This window comes from Eublepharis macularius, chromosome 12 (genome assembly GCF_028583425.1).
Source record: "Eublepharis macularius isolate TG4126 chromosome 12, MPM_Emac_v1.0, whole genome shotgun sequence".
NCBI classification, from domain to species: domain Eukaryota; kingdom Metazoa; phylum Chordata; class Lepidosauria; order Squamata; family Eublepharidae; genus Eublepharis; species Eublepharis macularius.
Genome location: NC_072801.1, coordinates 32,236,855 through 32,256,756, shown reverse-complemented (window position 1 = coordinate 32,256,756; position 19,902 = coordinate 32,236,855). Strand labels below are relative to the sequence as shown.

Here is a 19,902-nt window from a genome sequence, read left to right as displayed (position 1 = left end):
TGCATAGCCAAGGGTGAATCCAAAGTAGCTGGCCCCTCTAGTTACTATGGCCTTTGTTCTTTCTTCAGTGTCAATTCACTGGCTTCAGGGTTTTGCTCAGTCCATTTAGTGTTGTGTTTGAAGAACATGGGAGGTTCCCCCCTCCCCCGCCCCAGGGCAGGGATACTCCATCACTCATGCTCAGGGTTGCACCAGTTCGCAAAACTCCTTCCAAGGGTGCAGTGTGTCTCACAACTTATTCAAAGACCATGGAAAGCAATTAGACCATGCCCTTACATACGCACGGGACACGCTGTGCCAACCACAGCATGATCGACTTGCAGTGGCGAGTGTGCATCTTTGCTCTTCTGCTGTGTGGTTGCCAGCTTTCTTGTTCCAGCTCAGCTCCTGCACTCCACAAGCTACTTAACAAAGAACAGTTTGAGCAGCACAACTGGGTCAATCTAGGGCTGGTAGAGGGGGGCCTCTACCAGCTTGACTTGCATTTCCAAGCCTTGACCTCTATTATGACTCGCCTTTTCCACAAGAACCTTATCTTCATTGTTGAAAATGGAATTTTATGATAAACAGCCAAGTCCTTTCTGTCATGCCTCCGATTAAAAAGAAATCTTCTCACCATAAACAATAATTAAATATGCAGAGGTGTTTTTAATGTCTAATAGAAAACTGGACCCATAGTGTCAAAAACTCTCTTTACAAAGTGGACATAATTCCAGAAGAGTATGAAATATCACAGGGGCAAAAATTGAAAAGCAGCCACCAACACATCTTGTCTTCCATGTGCACATGAGAAAGAAGGATGCTCCTGCAAGAGAACACCCTCACACACCCCAAGATCCTTTCCAGGAAGCTTTGGGGGATGGTGGTTGTCCTTCCCAACAGGCCCCATTTGGGTTCAGGCTTTAATTACGCCCTTCTTCACTCCAAAAAAGAGCCTACTTCCAAATCTGGTTTCCAACAAGGGAAATGGGGGGTGGGTGGGTCGTGTGATGTTTTTGTAGGCCCTGCACCTTTCTGTCCAGTTGCACTGAAACCCACCCTATTATCAAACCCCCTGTAGTACAAGCTGCTTATTAGGAAGACTCATCACTAGGATGTTAAGAACCTGCTTCAAAAACAGGTTTAATGCCAACCAAATATACAAACATCAGAGTTTTACATGTCACAGTGCCATCGCACACATTAGATCACATTAATGACATTTAATTTGGTTAGACACCACTTTTTGCCGTTCTCCAGAAAAGTAAGCTTGCCTACTTCAAAAGCAGAAGTAGGCATATATCCCATATAAAGTCTTAATAAAAATAGACCCTCTTCTAGATACAAAACAAGGAAATTCTGGATCATATAGCAGTTGTTATGTGGCATGTCTTATTTAAAAGCCCCATAGTTACTGGGGTGACACAAATGACAAAGAACAGAAATGAACTCAACACAACAAGCCATAAGAAGCACAGGTGCACACTGCATGTTTGGACCTATCCAAAGACCAAGCAAGTTGGGCTCTGTACAAAAGTGGCGAAAATGTATCAGCTAATAAAATATAACCTTGTTGGTTAGCCCTTCCTCTTACAAACCATCCCGGCATCCTCCAGAAAAAAGGAAAGCCTTTTTTTGACACCCTGCTTCTTATTAATGACACCCACAATGGATGCACATAGTATGAAAGAATGGAGGGGCTAGTGGAGGCTGTGGAGTTGTGGAGGAAACCAAGATCAAGCCCTCCAAGTCAAATCTGCTTGAATGGAGCATATCACACCTGCCCCTGAGTCGGATCGCAGACCTTTAGGACACTCAGTGTGCACCACACCTCCTCACGAGAAGGGAAAGATGGCCTCGCTCCCTGTTCCACTGAGAGGTAAAGCATCCACCCCAGCCCATTCTCATCCTCTCAAGGGATAAAAAGTACCCACAGTATGCAAGTCCTCAGTGAAGGAAGAGAAAGCATGCTCATCTTCGCATGAAGTTTTTTTCTAGGGCTGCTGGTGTCCTTTGGATAGAGTGAATATTCCTCTTTACTCTTTCCTCAAGGGAGGAGGTGGACGCGCTCTCGAGTTTTATGTGGCTGTGGAACAAGGGTGGAAAGACACATAAGAGCAGAGAAAGGCACCTGGAACGGTTATGAGAAAAGGTGAACTTGGGGGAAGGAGGAAGGTGTGTAACTGCCAAATCCCCCTCCCCCTCCATTTTATGTGGAGGGAGGCAAAGCAGAGCAAGACAAGGCATGGCATTTGCAGCTCACCTCTGGGCAGAAGGAAACAACCAATTGTGACCCTGCTTCAGATGCTGCTTCTCAAATCTAGAACACCTTCCACCTTTCTCTTCCAAGCCTCCCCTATCCCACTGCTGGTTTATCTTTGCAACCCAGCCCATCTTGCATAAACAATTATTCCTCTGGCTAGGACCTAGGCTGTCTTTATGACTTTTCCTGAGGCCTGCACATTCCCTTTAGGCAAGTGGCAGAGGAAAACAGCCACCCCCCTCCCCCAGCCAGCCCTTTCCTCTTAGCCAGACACTCGACAGCCTCTTAGCAGAGCCCCAGCTTAGCCCAACCTCCCGTTCCACCCCTACCTCCCAATCAGGATAGCCAGAAGGGAGATTAAGACCAAGTCGGTCCCTATCTTTGGCTCCTTCATTTGCTGCAAGCCTCACCTGGAAACTAGTAAGGAAACGGAATCTGAAAAATTGGAAGTGGGAGCCACGCTAGAACTGACTCGCACTTCTTGAACGTGCTGCCCATTTAATCACCATAGGACAGAGATTGACGAGACAGTCTGGTTTCCATACAATGAAGTGGAGGAGGAGCAAGTTCAGAAGATTCCAGCGATATCCCTGAACTCTTCTGTATTATTCTAATACTCCGTCTAGAAAAGGAAGACCTTTCCTAATACTGCCAAGTCCACAGGACTAGCTGTAGTTTGGAAGGGACAGCAACAAACAGGGCACTTACTGTATGAACTTCCCATCCCGCCTGTCCAGCTTCTCCAGCTCCTTCTCCCGTGCTTCTTCCTTCCGATGTTTCTTCACGTTATTTGCTCTCTCCTCCTCCCGCCACTTTGCATTCGCCATCATTTCTTGCCGCTTCTGCTCCAGTTCTTCAGCTGAGAGATTTCTGCTTGCAGCAAATACAAAAAAGTTTCAGTTACTTTGCGAAGCCTGAAGAATTCAGCTCTGGAATGAGAGCGGAGTGCAGGAGCTGGGCACAGATGAAATCTGTACTCAGTCACCCCTTCAGTGTGGAACGCTGAGCAAGTGCTTTCTCACAGGATTAGGAACTGCAACCATCACGGGAGTCTTGTGAGGAGGAAATCAGAAAGACAGCCAAGCAATGACTTCGCCTAGATGAAGCACTACGGAAATACTAATAATGGCAATAAATAGGATTTAACTTGAGTCAGAACTGAAATCTGCCAGGGCCCTGAAACATTTTGTTCATAAGATGTGCCTCAGACCACAGGTAAGAGTGCCAAACATGCCGGAAATTAAACTAGGGCACAGCATTATGCTACTGTGCTCTTGAGATTCAGATCTCCCTACCGACAAAACTTAGGAAATGATTCTGACCAAGGGTTATTGCTATAGTAGGCCACCTGGGCTTCTTGGGAAGCTTGGGCTGGACAGTGGCCTGGATAGTGACAAAAACTGCTTTAGGACCTCTGAGTAGCAGCATCTATAACTGGAGGAAGAGGAAAATTAGCAAAAAGTTTGTACTAAAAATTAGTAAGATCAAGTCTCACCGTTGGAGAAAGGATTTTTATTTACATTATTAATGTTAATGAGAGTCCATCTTTCTCACTGAGAAATGATCAACAGCAGGGGCATTTAATAAACAATACAATAGAGCACAGATTGCAGAAATCCAAAAACGAGCAGAAATCTCATACAGAGCTGAAACAAAACATAAGCAGTTTTGACATGGCATAATAAATGACAACAACAGGCAGTGCATAGCAGTATAATCTACAATCCCTCCTTCTTTACTGAAGCATCACTCTGAACCATTTCCTTACAGTACAGCCCTGTTATCTGTGCATGAAAGTCCTCCTGAACGATTCAGTTTTCCATAAGTTGCAGAAAGTCAGGAGAGTGGGAACTTTACTGATCTCTTCAGGTAAGCTGTTCCATAAGGTGGGGGTCACTACAAAGAATGCATGTGAACGGGCAGCTGCTGATTTTGCCCATTTGGAGGGTGGCACCTACAAAAGACCCTGTTCAGATGAGTGAAGCTGCCATGTTGGAGCATAAGGAGAGAAAAGGTCCCACAGATATGACGGGCCAAGGTCATGAGGGCTTTGTATGTGATAGCCAAACCTTGACTTGAGCCTGGTAACTGATAATGGAGTGACTACAGAATGTGAGTAACTACAGAATGTGAGTAACTACAGAATGTGAGTAACATGCATGCTCAGACTAGCTCCTGATAATTGAGCTGGAGTGTTCTGCACCAACTGGAGCCTCCAAATTGACTTTGAAGGGAGGCCAATGTAGAGTGCATTACAGTAGTCAAATCTCAATGTTACACTGTTGTGGATTCAGGTGACCAGATTAGCTGTGTCAAGGTAAGGGGTCATCTTTGGGGCTAGACTGAGTTTGTGGAAGCAATTTTTGCAACTGCATTAACTTGCTTCTCTAGCAGCAGCGCTGGGTCCAGTATAACCCCCAGGCTCTTATCCGAGTCTGCAAGGGTCAGCTGAATCCCATCGAAAGCGGGGAGCCCAATGTCCTTCAACATCTCTGCCTTCCCAAACAACATCACCTCTGATTGGTCTGGGTTCACTTTCAATTTGTTCATTTCCAGCCAACTGACCACAGCAGTCAGGCAGCAATTTAAAACTTCTGCATCACCAGCAGATCTGCATACTGATGACATCCAATTCCTTAGTTACAAATGATTTCTCCTAGAGGCTTTCCACAATGGTTGAATAACATGGGAGATAAGATTGCATCCTATGGAACTCAAAATGAATCCTACCTTGAAAAGAGTTGGTCTCCCACAGCAACAGTCCAAGACTGTTTCATCAGGAATAATTTATATCAGTCCAAGGCACATCCGCTGATACCCACTTTTGCCTCTAAATGCCTCAACAGGATGGCATGATCTACTGTGTCAAAGGCTGTGGATAGATCCAGGAGGAGCAACAAAGAAGCATGGCCTTTGTTTACATTCAGACAGAGGTCATCCACTAAAGCATGATTAGTGTCTGCACTAAGCACTGAAGCCAAGGAGAGTCCTTGACTTTTTTCAATCCTCAGCCTCTGCATGGGTGGTGCATCATTTGAGAACTCCTCTTCCCCTTTCCACTTATAACTTGCCTAGTATACCCGGAGGCCTGCTGTCTCCTGTAGCCTTCTTTCTTAGAGAGAGGACTCCTGCGTGCAGTTCTGGCCTTCTCCTCCTTACTGTTGTGCCTGGAATTCAGAAAGGATATTGATTCTTGCAAGTGAAGAAGTTTTCAGTCTGAATAAGCCTTTGGCTGCTGACTCCACTCAGCTGCTTCTGCCCCTGCCCCCCCCATCCCATTTTGCCTGATGCCACTATTCCACCACTTGCAAACTGGGACTAAAAAGCCTAGGCTCCATAGCAGCCACAATCAAGCCTCCAATAAAGGGGAACAGAAATGGGTGCTCTACTGCAGCTTACTGTTTAGTGTTACCCAGAGGTGATCTTGGCCTTCTGTACTCTGCCTCACACTTGCTTGTCTTGTCACTGTACTTCTGTGGTGATAGGCATTTGCTCTCTGACCTAGAACTTTTGGAAGGCTTGTAGGAAAGCTTCCTGTCAAGGCCATCACCACGAACCTACAAGAGGAAAAAAAGCTAAAGATGCAACTGCTGAAAGGGCTGACGACTGCAAAGGAATAGTGCTGCCTATGAAAGCATGCATGCTGGAGTCACTTTACATATTTTACTTTCTGTGGTGGGTTTCTGTGGGATTTGCACCTAGTTGCTGTAAAATGATACCCCATAGGTAGCAGTGCATACCTGCAAACCATAGCCTGATATTTTGGGATGGAGGGACTCCAAGGATAAACTGTCAGTTTTCTCATAGTACCTGAAGCAAAACAAACCAAAAGAAAATCAGTCCCAATCTGTATCAACCTCACAGCTATTGCGCCTTCTCATATCCATCAGAGATGCCCATCAGCTGAGGTCATCTTCAGGTGCCCTGCTATTAGTGAGCCCACTTTCTGGTAAGGAGGGTGGCTACATGGGACTTGGCCTTCCTTGCTACAGTGCTTCAGTTCAGGAATATTTTTCTGACTGCCATCTGCCTGGTACTGAATCTACTAAATTAAAAAAAAAATTATATGCTGCCTGTCCACCCAAATAGGGTCCCCCAAGGCAGTGAACAACATATATTAAAACATTTAAAATGTGTATGTAACACACACACACACACACACACCATGAAAACATACAGACATTTAAACAAGCATACACACAACCAGGAAGAAGGGCCAATAAGAATTTACTGGGGGGATATGCCAAATGCAACAAAAAGTCTTCACCCTTTGGCAGAAAACAGGTGCATCTCCCTGGGGAGGGAGTCCCAAAATTTCAGTGCCACAAATGAGAAAGCCGTTTCCCAGGTTGCCATCCGTCTAGCCTCGGATGCCAGGGCACCCAAAGCAAGGTCTCTGAACATGACTGGAGTACATGGGTAGGTTCATATTGGAGAAGGCAGTTCGTAAGGTATGCTGGCCCCAAGCCTTTTAGGGCTTTAAAGGTCACTACTAGACCTCGAATTACATCCAGCAGCAAATTGGGAGCAAGCAGAAGTTAACAAGATTGAAGTGATATGGTCCCTGCAACCCACTCCAGTCAACAATCTGGATGCAGCATTCTGTACCAATCACAGTTTTCAATGATAGGCCCACATACAGTACATTGCAGTAATCTAAACTAGATGTTACCAGGGCATTTATCACAGTGGCAAGATCTTTTAGCACCAAGTAAGGACATTTCTTTTTATCCAGGCCTTTTCTTAGGGGTTTGGGTTGGGCTTTACATATTGTATTGTTGTTATTATTATATTATATTTGGTTTGCATTTTAAACATGGATATATATCTTATGCCAATTCTGAACCCTGTTGGGGTTTTTTTGCCATTCTTTCACTTCTAAAATTTAAATTTGGATGCTGTAAGTGCAAAAATGTCAAGGATATTGCAGGGTAAGAACAAGCAACTCTATGGCTGGTAGATGCTGTTAGTGTCATAATACTATCTATTCCTTAAAAGTGGCATTTTTCTTTCCTCTGTCAAGAGAACAGATGAGAGCAACTACTGGCATAACAAGATATTGGGATGCCTCCGGAAAAGTGTGAAATAAATACTAAGGAATGTTTTACAGAGACACATACTTGGCTTTACTCTGTTCATCTTCACTGCTGCTAGGACTATGGTGTCTATGTTTCTTGTGCTTCTTTTTCTTCTCTTTCCTCTTCTTCTTCTTTTCCTTTTTTTCCAAACTGCTTTGCAACTAGAACATTAAAAAAAGTCCAGCTCCACACCAAATATTTACAGTTTAGAGCAATCAGAACTGTTATAACCCATGGACTCAATGATAACCCAGTTAACCCACAACTCAGTGTCGTGACAAAACCCTGTCTCTCTTGCACTGGGTCCCACTGCTGTGCCTTGCATTAGTTACACTAGCAATCACTACTACCGCTTGTTCTATACTCACAATCATCAATGCTAGTTTGGAATACAGTTTCTACCATAATTATGCATTGTAGTGGTGGGGGGAAAGCCAGCTTCCTTTACTGATCTTTAACCTTCTTTGGCTGTGAGCAAAACAGGACAGCTAAAGATATCAAGACTGTGTTGTGAACATTTAATGGGATATGGTATGATGGTAACTTATGAAGATCTCCTTATTTACAAACCAAGGCACAAAAGGGTGGAGATAAAGCTAGACAGTTCCAAAGAACTTGGAACTCAAATTTTTCTGCAACCTCAACCAGAAATTGGTGACATCTAAACTTTAGCAATCCTTGCAGTAAAAACAACACTAAGAATTCAGTTTCAGTTAATTTCAATCTTAGCCCTTTCAGGAGTATTAACATACCAGTTCTTTAATCTTCTTCATTTTTACTGGGTTGTTCAGAACTTCACGTTTCTTCTCTTCCTCTCTCTTCCTAAATACCAGAGAGAGAGAGAGAGAGGGAGGGAGGGAGGGAGGGAGGGGGAGAGAGGAGAAGATTTAAACAATAAAATCCCCAGGAGCAACATAGATTGGTATGAATTGTTACCCCAATCCTGTAACAAAATCTAACTACAGGATTATTTAGCACCTCTACTAAGTTCTTGACTGCAAAATCTCATTTTGGAGTAGTGCACGGGTAACACTCTGAGAAAAAATAAGAATTTTTGCATATGCACCCTCAGGAGCACCAACTCGCTTGTATTTTGTAAAGTATCTTGAGTGTCAATTGGCTCCATGTAAAAGGTATTCATTCTTACCTTATCATGAAAAGGGGATCTTCTCGAATTTTGCTGGCTATATCCAAGGCAGAGTTGGCACCTGTTTGGGCAAAGATTGAGCCTGGCAGAAGGCCAGTCTCCGAGGAACAGCCAGCTTCCTTATCATCCATCGTCTGGAAGACATACTTGTCAACTGGGCGGCCCATAAGGTATTCCTCTCTGTTCACCATGCCCCCTGGCCCTTGGTACATCCAGTCCAACTTTTCATCTTTTTTCCTAATTTATGAGGGGAGGGGGAGGGGAGAGAGAGAGAGACATTAATTACATCTTTCAGATAAAGGCAGGAGATGGCAGGTGGGGTTAAATGTTTTGTTCAACAGAAAGGGTAATTACTCTAAACAAAGAGAACATTCTCAGACTGTACTCATGAGGAGCATAGATAGCATCAGCCAAGGGAGGAGAGAAATGGGATCTCCCCTCCTTCCACAAATCTCTTTTTTAAAAGAATAGGTATTTTAGAAACCGGAATGAAGATGCTAGGAACGTGTAAAATTACAGATTTGTGAGGTACTGAGAATACTATCAGAACTGTTCCGCAATGGCAATCCATACCCAAGGAGTAACACTGAAACACTTCTCCTGTATGTACTTGGCCACTGTATACAGTTTGAGCATGTCAGTACTCTGTGTCCCTGGCCACAATCAATGAACTACACATCTGGGAGAGGAATTCAAAAGATACTCCCTGCATGTGGATCACCCTATAGGTATGACAACAACAGTGGGGAAGATGTTATTTATTAATTGATTATCTTGGCTATAGCATATCTCGTATCTTCCACCTGCATGGTAAAATAGAACTATCCTGGTAGGACTGCGCTATATGATTTTTCTGAAAGTTTAAATCAGCCTGAGACTCAAGCTCAAGTTAGACTTCCTTCCTGAACTCATCATGTGGTCTTGGGAAAGTTATTTACTTCCCGCTTGGCTCCATTGCCCAGAGAATAAGAATAACCCACCAAACAGACTTGCTGTGGAGGTAAATGCAATTCAAGCTGTAAGGCAATATGAAAATATGAAAACAGTTTCAAACTATTTCAAACTAACAATAAAAATGCCAGCATTTAAGTTTCCAAAAGGAGAGATGATAGAAGACTCATGCTCTCCCTGGACACAGATGCTTAAGAGCTGACTGTGCTAGTCAGTAGTGCTCTCTGCCCATGTTGGCTGTCCACCATCTTGTTTTAAATGTGTTGTTTTTAATGAATATGAATTTTTATTGTATTTTAATTGTATTTTTAATACGTTGGTATCCACCCTTAGCCCGCTTGCGGGGAGGGGAGAATACAAATTTGAAATAAATAAATGTTAAGCAGCAACCTCTTTCTGATTACTTTGCAGGCTCCAGAATTGGCACTAAAAAGTGTCCTGTTCTAAGAGTGGATTCTATAAGTGTTCACTTCCCCAAATCCAGAAGCTACTTGAGAAGATAAAGAATTCCCACAGTGGTAGTAGTTGTTAGTCCAAACTATAAGTGGCAATTAGCAAAGGAGAAAAGGGATGGAAAGCAACAGAAATGCCAAATCTGTCCCCTTTCCAGAGGCACTGCATTTGGTGTTCTGATCACTTTTTTGGCCTCTGGAGGCCTCTGGCCTCCATCTCTAAGTGTCAATACAATTGCGTCCCTAACTAAGCCTGTCCACCCACACACTCCTATCCAACCTACTTGACAGCGCCCACATCTTCTGCATAACGCTGCATTTCTTCTCGTGCTCGCTCCTCACGCAGCTCCCGCTGCAGCTCTTCAATTTTCTTTCGCTCGGCTTCATGTTTCTGTTCCGCTTTCCAGACTTTTTCCACATTGCGTAGAGTTTGCGGATGCCAGCTCTTCTTCAGGTTCTACAAACAAGCAGCAGCATCAGACTTTAAGAATTACACAGCCATGGAGAGAGACCGTAGGAGGCATTTTCATCCTTCTGCCATGATCTTCTTTGAAAGTTTGCCCCATTGGTAGGAGAAATTTTAGGTGGGTAGTTGTGTTGGTCTGCAGTAGAATGGCAGGATTTGAGTCCAGTGACACCTTACAGACCAACAAGATTTTCAGAGTGTAAGCTTTCAATAGTCCGAGCTCCCTTCTTCAGACACAACAATGTCCGACAAAGGGAGCTCAGACTCTTGAAAGCTTACACCTGAAATCTTGTTGGTCTCTAAGGTGACACTGGACTCAGATCCAACAGCAGAACATTTGCTTTGAGCTGCGGGGTCCACACTACGTGCAACAGGCTTTTGTGTTCACTCAAAACACATCTTTCCCTGTCTGCCTCTTTAGAGACCAAAAAACCCTAAGATTTCGTTGGCTAAGAATATAATAACAGTGAAGTCCACAAATGAAAAGGCATGCGGTGTGAAAGATTCCTTCCTTTTGCTTGTCCTCAATCTACTACCCACCAGTTCTAATGGGTGACCCGCAATTTCTAACCTGAGGAGACAGAAGGAAGAGGCTCTAGATCCGCCTTCTGCTCCCCATGCTCCGCATTAGCACCCCTCCCAAAAACTGCTTCAGCGGCTCTCTCCCCCAGGAAAAGGTTTCTCCGCCCGGAGCCTTTCGGTTTTCAAAAGGCTTCCCGGTCGGGGCCCTTCAAAACTTATTCGCTACGCAGGGCGGAAACGGGCCGTGCCGTGCCGGGACAGGAGGGCTTTGCGAGGCCACGGCCTGGGCCCCAAGCCAGAAGGGCCCTGGCAGAAGCCCAGCCAGGCGGCTCCCGGGCCGGCCCCGTCGGTTCCCCGGTGGACTGGACCAGCCAGCCGCTTACGAGGAACAGCCCGGTTCCCCTTCAGGGCAGCCGCGCTCGGCCCCACATCCTCTGAGGGAGAAGCTGGCTGGCCGGCCGCCCCCCTCCCTGCGTCGTACTCCTCACCAGGTCGCCGCCGCCCATGTTTGTCACTCAGGCCTTTCGGCCGCTGCTCTTCCTCCCTCGGCGAGCGCTGGAGCTCGCAGGCCGGCGCTGAATGATGGCGCGGCCCGCTGTCTCCGCCCTGAAGGCCGGGCCTGGCCCGAGGGAGAGGAGCTTTGCGCCGCCGTCTGCCGAGTGTTGCTATGCGCCGGCCCTCCTCTCTAGATGCTCCTTCCTTCCTTATTTCGCGCGTTTTAAGACTGCAGTAAGGAGGCGAACTTAGCACGATTTAGTGAAAAAGCGGCTGGATCCAAACAATGCTATCGAAACAGAATAAACCAGGTAATAGTTAAAACCTGCAAACAGAACAGCAGATAACTAGAGATGATTCGTGCAATGGGTATTATTTATTCACGTCATTTACACGCCGCCTTTGTCCGCAAGAGCACCTAAAGCGACTTCATTCTCCTTTCCTCCATTTATCCTCACAACAACCCGTGAGGTAGGTCAGCGTGTGTGACTGGCCGAAGTTCACCCAGTGAGCTTCCATGGCAGTAGGGTTGCTAGCCATTTTCTCCAGGTGAACTGATCTCTGGCCTGGAGACCAGTTGTAATTCCGGGAGAACTCCAGCCACTACCTGGAGGCTGGCAACCCTTCATGGCAGAGTGAGGCATTTGAACCGGGATTGGGATCTCTCTCTCACACACACGGGAATGGATGTTGAACTGCTGCAGAGTTCTTGGAATCTTCTTGATTACTGTTAAAGACAGCCTTCCTCCTGCCTCAGTCCCTTCCCTCCATCTCTAACATCAGCCCCACTGGATCGTCTCCTGTCTCCAACGACATCCAGCTAGCTTTGGATGGGAGCCCTTGCAGATGCCCCATCTCTGGACCACCTGCCGCATCTGAGGATGCTCAGGCAAGGCACTCAGACCTCTTGGAAATGGCCCCCAAACAACACTTCTATAAATGGATGCCCTAGCATTCTATCTATATGCCGTTTCTTGGTAAATTGCTGGTATCAAACTGGACTTTAATCCCTGTATATAGATGCATTTGATGCTGTGGGAAATCAAAAGATTAAAATAGGAGGGAGAGGCACAGCTGCTTGGAATGACAATTTCAAACAAGGTGACCTTGTTAAGAGCCAAACCTTTACTCTTCTAGTTTAAAGGCCACAGCAGTGTGCTGTGTAGAACTCCATTTTAAGTGTTTTCCAGTCTTCTGAATTTGTCAATAGGATACACAATTTCCCTCTTTTCTCAGATAATAGAATCCATGCAACAGATAGTGTATAACAGGCAGCTGTGATATCAAGCAGTGAAGACCAAAACATTCTAGGAAGAGGAGGGGACACCAAATATTTGGGTAGAGAAATGGGCTTACCCCATTCTCGGGTGATTGGTTGAATGGAATAACAGGTCCTACCCACCTAAGAGCCAATGCCTCCTCTGTACCTCCTCTTTTATGACAGCAATCATACACCAGCTCATTAGAGCTGCTCCAGGAATGCTCCACTGATAACCACTGAAGACTTGCCAGAGCCCAAACTTTCTAAAACATGCTTATTTCTAAAACTGGGCTTCATTTTAATGGCAGAAAGGAAATGTTGGTGGATTCAGGATTTTCAGTGGACTTTGAGTAGATAGTAACTGGAGACTAGATGTTGGATTTGAGTGTAGTAGCACCTTAATGCTGAACGTTTGGCAGTTTAAAGCAGCTAATAATTGGGAAAGGATGGGAATTGTGATTAATGAAAGATTAATTACACACCCTCCCATACTTCTAGGGTTTTATTGAAAAGCTCCAACAAAGACCATCAAATACATGCACACACTATGACAGACACCAACACTATGACAGAGACCATTTTGCACACCCTCATGGGCATTCTCTGTATTGTATTGCTCTGGCTAAGTCTTGAAATGCTAACAGGTTTCTACGGATAAGGTGTGACTTGGAGCTGAACCCTGTAAGTTAAATTTCAAAGTGTAATATACACCTGGTGTCAAAAAGTGTCATGTATAAGGCTACTATCATCTCAGTGTCCTTGTCTATTATGGAAATGAGCTGGAATTGGAGCAGCATTAATCATTGTCAACCACAAAGATCTAGTAGCAAAGCTATTAGGGTGGCTTGAGGCTTGGTGGCACTAAAGCAGTCCCCAAACTTCCAGGAACAATGTTCCATGAATAATTGGTTTACAGGAGAAAAAAATCTGAGTCCAGTAGCATCTTAAAGGCCAACAAAATTTTCCAAAGTATAAGCTTTTGCGAGTTTTGACTCACAATTATCCTGGAAAATTTTGTGTGTCTGTTACAATTAACAAACATTTTACCCCGCCTTTCTGCCTTTTCAGGGCCACAAAGGCAGCTAACAAATTTTTAAAAATACAAATTAAAATACCATCATAAAAGCTATTAAAACTAAAACATAAATGCACCATTAAAAGAATTTAAAATAACATAAATAGAAAAGATAAACATAACTATTAAAACATTGGGGAGAGGATCACTGGGAGATCACTGTAGAAATGCTAGACAAAACAAAAAGTCTTTACCCACTGGTAGAAGATGGCAACTGAAGGGGACAGGTAAATCAGATAGTACCTAGTTCTCTGTAGTGATCCAACCCCAAGTGGTTTCCTACTCCAACTTCTAGATAATCTTACCTATTTTTTTCATCCCATTGGGGATGAATAGCTGGCAGTGTAAACATCCAGCTAAGCATTATAAGGAGGGAATGCAGACCAGAGTTTAGGAAGAACATTGGTGTAGATTCTGCCAATGGTGTCCACTGTCTCCTTCTGTCTCTAAAGGCACTGCCATGTAACACTTCATCATGTTTAGCAGAGGCAAGAGGAAAACACCAATCCCCATGTCTGGCAATACCAGGCTCGCTCCCACAGCTCACATCTCCCTATGACCTCACTACCACCAGACTATGTAATTGGTCTCGGTGATACTGTTAGCAGAAACATTGACCCATCATAGCTAAGATGATGCATTCAGAATCGCTTTTTATTCAAATGAACAGATCTTATCAAACTTAGCACAGTATGCCTTACTAAAAGAGGATAAAATAATCCTTTCGTCCCAAAGCACTTTGAGTATATGACAGAAAAGTGGTATATCAGTATTTTAAATAGACTACAAGTGTGCAAAGACACCTACAAAACACCTCAAATTCTTCTCTCATTGCCACTACACTACAAACAAAATTCAGTGGGGTGTGGGGAGAACAGACACAGTCCAGTCCTCTTCTCATCCAAAATATTCAGGCCGTATTTTGAATAAAGCACAGGATGGAAGTTGAATGCAGAAGCAGAACTCATGGCTAATCCCAAGAAATATTCTTGTGCTTTTCAAAAAGCCACTTTCCTTCAATTTTGTTCCATTTGCTTCTTCTTGCAGTTCTCAGAACCCATGAATTCTTCATGCACTTATGAACAGGCAAGGCATGCTCAACTCAGCAATTCACCATGCCAACTTTGCCACAAGGCCTAACTAGAAGTTACAATGAAGACAACTCTTATAAAGGGTGACATAAAATTTGAGTTGACTGCTCCGGTGCATGCAGGCCCATGAAATTATGCAGCAGGAGATCCACTTTAGAGTGTGTTGTTAATTGCCTTTCCCAATCACTGTATTTGTATTTCAACAAAATTGTTTGTATAATGCTAAAATGGGTCAGCAATGTTTATATTTCTCGCTAACACTATGTCAACACAGGCATTTTCTTTAAAAATAATGTTCTTAAAATCATGTCAATGCCCCTTTGAAAACTCAGAAGCCAGAGAGGATTTTAGGTGGTCAAAGGACAGGAATTCACTGCCCTTGTACTGGTCTTCAAAACTAACAGATACAGAATAATGTGAGTAAAATAAGCAAATGAGCAAATGTTTCCATGATTTTTTACAGGTTCTGGAATTTTTTAACAGAGAGATTGAAGAGTATTCAAGAACTCACAGGGTGGTTTTCAAACTGTTGTAATGAGCCCTCTAGTTCATGAAAAGATTGGCTTTGGGACAGTTTTTGCCATGTAACCAATTACCTATCATTTCCCCTACGATGGGCAGAAGTTGGGTATGTTTTGGACAGGTGATGCGATTACAGCCTGCTAAGCATACTGCTGCCTGCACAACCTGGAAATGTGCCTTAACCATACACCCCAGAATCCTATGCAACATGGATGAATTGTGCAGGAGAAAGCCTGAATGCCAATGCAGTAAAAAAAAAAAAAGAATCATCGTAATACTGAGCAATGGCAATACTTGGTTCTCGTTGAAGAGTTCTTGAACGTCACCAATCTTCTTAAACCGTAGGGCTTGTTGGCAAGTTTTTTCAGACAGTGGTTCAGATTACATCCCTTGTCTTCAAACCAATATCCCCTCTTCACTCCAATCCACGCATTTCACAAGCTGAGTTACCATATGAGCCAACAGGTTTGGTACAACCACTTTTATTGGATCTTTACAAAAAGCACAGGATGGGTTTATGCAATGCTACCAGCATTGGAGGCAATCCTGGGCCACAGATCTGCACACTCCTTGGCAACAGGGCCTGTGATAGCTGAACCTGGGGAAAAGAAGCACAGAAGACACCCACTGATAAGGACTGGTAAGGAACTACCTCATGAAACAGCAATTTCCAAGGCTTTTTGGCACTGCAAAAAAGCTAACGTTTTCAAGGTGGACTTCACCTGAAAAGCCAAAAATTAAACTAAATGAAGGACAAAAGGGCGTCCTGTTGTATTTCCTGGTCCATCCCAGCAGCCATACCTTTCATTTCCCCTTTGTTGTTGACTATCACTCCCGCATTGTCTTCAAAATACAAGAACACCCCATCCTTTCTCCTGTACGATTTCCGCTGCCGGATCACTACTGCTGGATGAACTTCAGAAAAAGAAAAATTCAGAGTCAGCAACAAACGAAAGAATAAGAAGCATAGATTAAAATATCAATTTCCATAGAGATCAATGGAGAATGGAAACAAAAACAGCATTCCAATTTCAAAAACTTTACTCAAATCCAATCCAGGAGCTATCTGTGCATTCCACAGTAGCAATAAATTCAGCTGGGAATCTTGGCCACAGCACACTACTCCTCTAATACACATTTTGTGAAAACTTGAAAGCCTGTATACCTCTAAACCAATGGCAGAAAATCACTCACTCAATGCCAAGTAGCAGGACAGGCTCAATACCTAAAATCTCTTGAATATGTATTTCTTGGAAGGAAGGTCAAGACAAGGGGAGAGGCCACAATGAAGCTTCAAGAATAGTATGCCCCCTTCCACTCATCTCCCTCCCCTCCCCTTCCAAACTGGCTCATGAAATATTTTGAAACCCCCTGCTTTAACCAGGGTTTGAGTCCAATGACACCTCAGAGACCAGAAAGATTTTTAGTGTATATGCTTTTGAAAGCCAAAGCTCCTTCAGATACTGCTTTAATCAGTATTTTTTGTAACAAGCTTGATCTTGGGAGATCTACAACAAAACCTCAAATTTGTCATCAGCTCATTAGTTGCTCGTTTTCAAATTATGACGCCTTAACCTCATTTCCTATATCATCAGGAATATTCTCCTTTCTCAGTACATTTCCTACAACACTCTCAACAAGAAGCTGTCCTGCACCTGAGATTATCGACGCCCATGGCCACAGTCCTGCCCAAAAGCAACATGTTTGCTATCTCCTTTCATGATGACTTCATGGACCATTGAACAGAGACCAAGAAAGCGCTTTTGATAAAGGGTAGACTGTACAACCAGGGCCCATAATGGACAGTGCTGCAAATGCTCACTCAACTGCATTTAGAAGAATCTCTCAAGTGTTTCAATGACAACAACAATGACATGATCAGGTATTTAAAAGGTTAAAAACTAGATGATGCCTGTAAACCTTGCTCACTTGGCAGGTAACAGAATGTTTCCCAAAATTCTTAAACACTGAACTGCTTAAATATTAGCAATGCAATTCTATGGAATACTGATGCTGCAGCAAGGCCAATCAGCAGTCAGTTTACTCAGAGGAAGCCTCCAGCAGAGCTTGAGAATGTGAGGGGCCACGAAACCAAAGGAGCTCAATTTCACAGACTGGTTTGATCACCCATGTTCTTGGCTGACATCCAAAGTAAGAAAGGTTTGATAAGAAAAAATAAGTATCAAAGTTTTAAAAATGTTACATTTTTTCCAAAATGTCAGTTACAGTGAGCACTCGTTAGAAACAGTCTGGTTTAAAATTATATCTGAACGTAATTCAAATATATTGGAGTCTCAACAAAACTGAAACACATCAGAGCAGAAGGAAAAGGCACAGCTTTTGAGATCCAGTGTTACACAAGTGACAGAACTGGTCATATACTATATTTGTGATCTGCAAATTTATTAATATTTGACCTGTCTCAAATAGTACAGATATTTTACTTTCCACTTAACAGAGGAGCATTGTTCTGAGCACTCAAGTCTTCAAATGCATTCTCTTGCTTAGCAGACTTAACAAGCATATAGACCCTTAGCTTTCCAATGCAGATTAAAAGTTCAACAGCGCAAAACACATGTGAGCTGTATATCCAGTGGTTTGGGATGATGGTCCTGGGAGCTTGCTCCTTCAGGATACATAAGAACTGTAAAACTGTAATGACACACTAGGGCTGGTCAGAAAACAAAGGGGGGTGGGCGTTACGGCACCTAAAGATGCGCGTGCATGCACTGCCAAGGCTTGTTCAAATAATGCTATAGTCTGACACTGCGCCTGAATCAGCCCAGATCTCTTACAGCAGCCAACAACAGGAGCGAGCTTCACTTGCTCTCCCTCTATGGATTTTCTTGCACCACTCACCCTTTTTCCGGAGTTCTGGCTTGCCTTTCTTGACAGTAGCCATCACCATGTCCCCCACACCAGCAGCCGGCAGCCTGTTCAAACGCCCCTTAATCCCTTTGACCGAGATGATGTACAGATTTTTGGCCCCTAGGAAGCAAAGGGCCCATCAGGTTATGTGCCCTCCAAGCACCACAGTTTTCTTTCTTTGGACATCTGTCGCACCACTGATTGAGGCTGAATGGCACAAGCCTTCCCCTCACCCAAAAGCAGTGCTGTTATTCTCCCCTTCTACGACAACTCCCTGGGCCATGAAGCAGACCCAGCAAGTGCTTTTCAGAAGGGGAAACCCACTGATCTGAGCCACAGTTTGTAGGTACTGGCATGGATTTCACCAACACTTTCTTCTGTTAAATTCAGAACTGGAAGGGAGCAAGGGAACAGAATCCAGTCTCCAGGCAGGACCAGTAGCACAGGGATCACCTCAGAATCCAAGTCAGAAGGTGCCACCATTCTGATGAATAAAACACAAAAGCCTGCATGGTCCGATGCAAATCTTAGAAGAGCAGGAAACTGCACAGAGCCTGATAATGCAGCACCACAAACCACTGCACCCCATGGAAAAGCTGTTTCTAACTCAACTTCTAACTGTTGGATGGCTACTACAAGGACTAAGCCCTGCCAAGGATAAGAAGGCTGCAGCTCTACCAGAGTCTCAGAACTCTGACGGGGCTCAACATTTGAAATTAGGTTTTCTCCCAGTTCCACTCCAATGAAACCTACCTGTATTATCGGCACAGTTGATAACTGCACCAACAGGGAGACCAAGAGAGATGCGGAATTTTGCACCAGATGAACCACCACGTCCTGCAGGTCACAAAAATGAAGGGAAAACACACTGTTACAACTGAATTCTGCAATACTGACCCTTCATCAGACGTTTCACCTGCATCTCCGTCTCCCCTCCAACTAGTGAAGAGTCCAGCAATGCCGAGGCCAGTCTCAAAAATAGAAGCCCTCTGGGTCCCCATTGGGGAGACAGGGGGCTCTAAATGAAGTAAATTCAAAACCTGGACCTCTCCCAAGCCACGAGGAGCGCTCAGCAAACGCTCAACTGCATTCCAACCCCTAGCACCTACGGGATTATCAGGCTAAGCAGATGAATGGAAAGGAACTCTCTACATGCTCAGAAAAATATATCCTCCATGGTCTAGCACTTACTTTCTTCCCAGTTCCCCACCCCCAAGACTCCAGGTGTACAACTGAGGTCTCCCTCCCCCCTCTGCCAACTCTACCCCTCCAAATCTCCAGGAACTTCCCAGGCCCGGCAACCATACAATATTGCCTTCCATACCCAGCCAGATACCCGCTCCTCAGGCCACAGGGCGCGGGCATAGCTGGCCCCCCGATCTCCGGGCTACCCCTGCTCCGGCCCCCGACGAGGCTCCCCACGACGCTCGCCACGCAAGGAAGATGGCTGCGGATTGTGCATTTCCCTCACAGGCCTCACCTCGCTTCGACATCTTGGACGCCGGAAAGCGGAAAAAAAAGAAGGCGCAAAGGCTGCCGGGACGGTTAATAATTCTCGTGTCACGTGAGAAGCCTATCACCTGACCGAGCAAGCCCGCCTGCTGCGCCCTCTACGGGCCACGTTCTAGAGTGCAGCCTGGCGGAAGCTTCCGGGGTTAGCGGCTCGGAGATTGTTGCGAAAGTGTTCGCGTCGGATTGTCCCGTAAAGAATCCGTCAAACAAACAATTGGTC

At 44.6% G+C, this 19,902-nt stretch overlaps 2 protein-coding genes across 3 annotated transcripts; both read right to left on the bottom strand.

The window, feature by feature from the left end:
* Positions 1-628: 628 nt before the first annotated feature.
* CWC25 (CWC25 spliceosome associated protein homolog) lies at positions 629-11,434 on the bottom strand. 2 transcript variants are annotated; one of them, XM_054995586.1, is made up of 10 exons: positions 11,347-11,434; positions 10,155-10,327; positions 8,468-8,704; positions 8,073-8,142; positions 7,363-7,481; positions 5,983-6,052; positions 5,642-5,799; positions 5,314-5,409; positions 2,951-3,112; positions 629-2,065 (listed from the first exon to the last, which is right to left on the bottom strand). In XM_054995586.1, the coding sequence occupies exons 1-10, from the start codon at positions 11,362-11,364 to the stop codon at positions 1,951-1,953; spliced, it is 1,218 nt and encodes a 405-aa protein (XP_054851561.1). In that variant the 5' UTR covers positions 11,365-11,434; the 3' UTR covers positions 629-1,950. The 2 variants fall into 2 exon arrangements, with proteins under 2 accessions (XP_054851561.1, XP_054851562.1); XM_054995587.1 differs by lacking the exons at positions 5,642-5,799; positions 5,983-6,052.
* A 4,334-nt stretch (positions 11,435-15,768) lies between these two features.
* Positions 15,769-19,753, bottom strand: RPL23 (ribosomal protein L23). The gene is made up of 5 exons (XM_054993598.1): positions 19,651-19,753; positions 18,924-19,007; positions 18,162-18,290; positions 16,104-16,217; positions 15,769-15,900 (listed from the first exon to the last, which is right to left on the bottom strand). The coding sequence occupies exons 1-5, from the start codon at positions 19,661-19,663 to the stop codon at positions 15,818-15,820; spliced, it is 423 nt and encodes a 140-aa protein (XP_054849573.1). The 5' UTR covers positions 19,664-19,753; the 3' UTR covers positions 15,769-15,817.
* Positions 19,754-19,902: the final 149 nt, after the last annotated feature.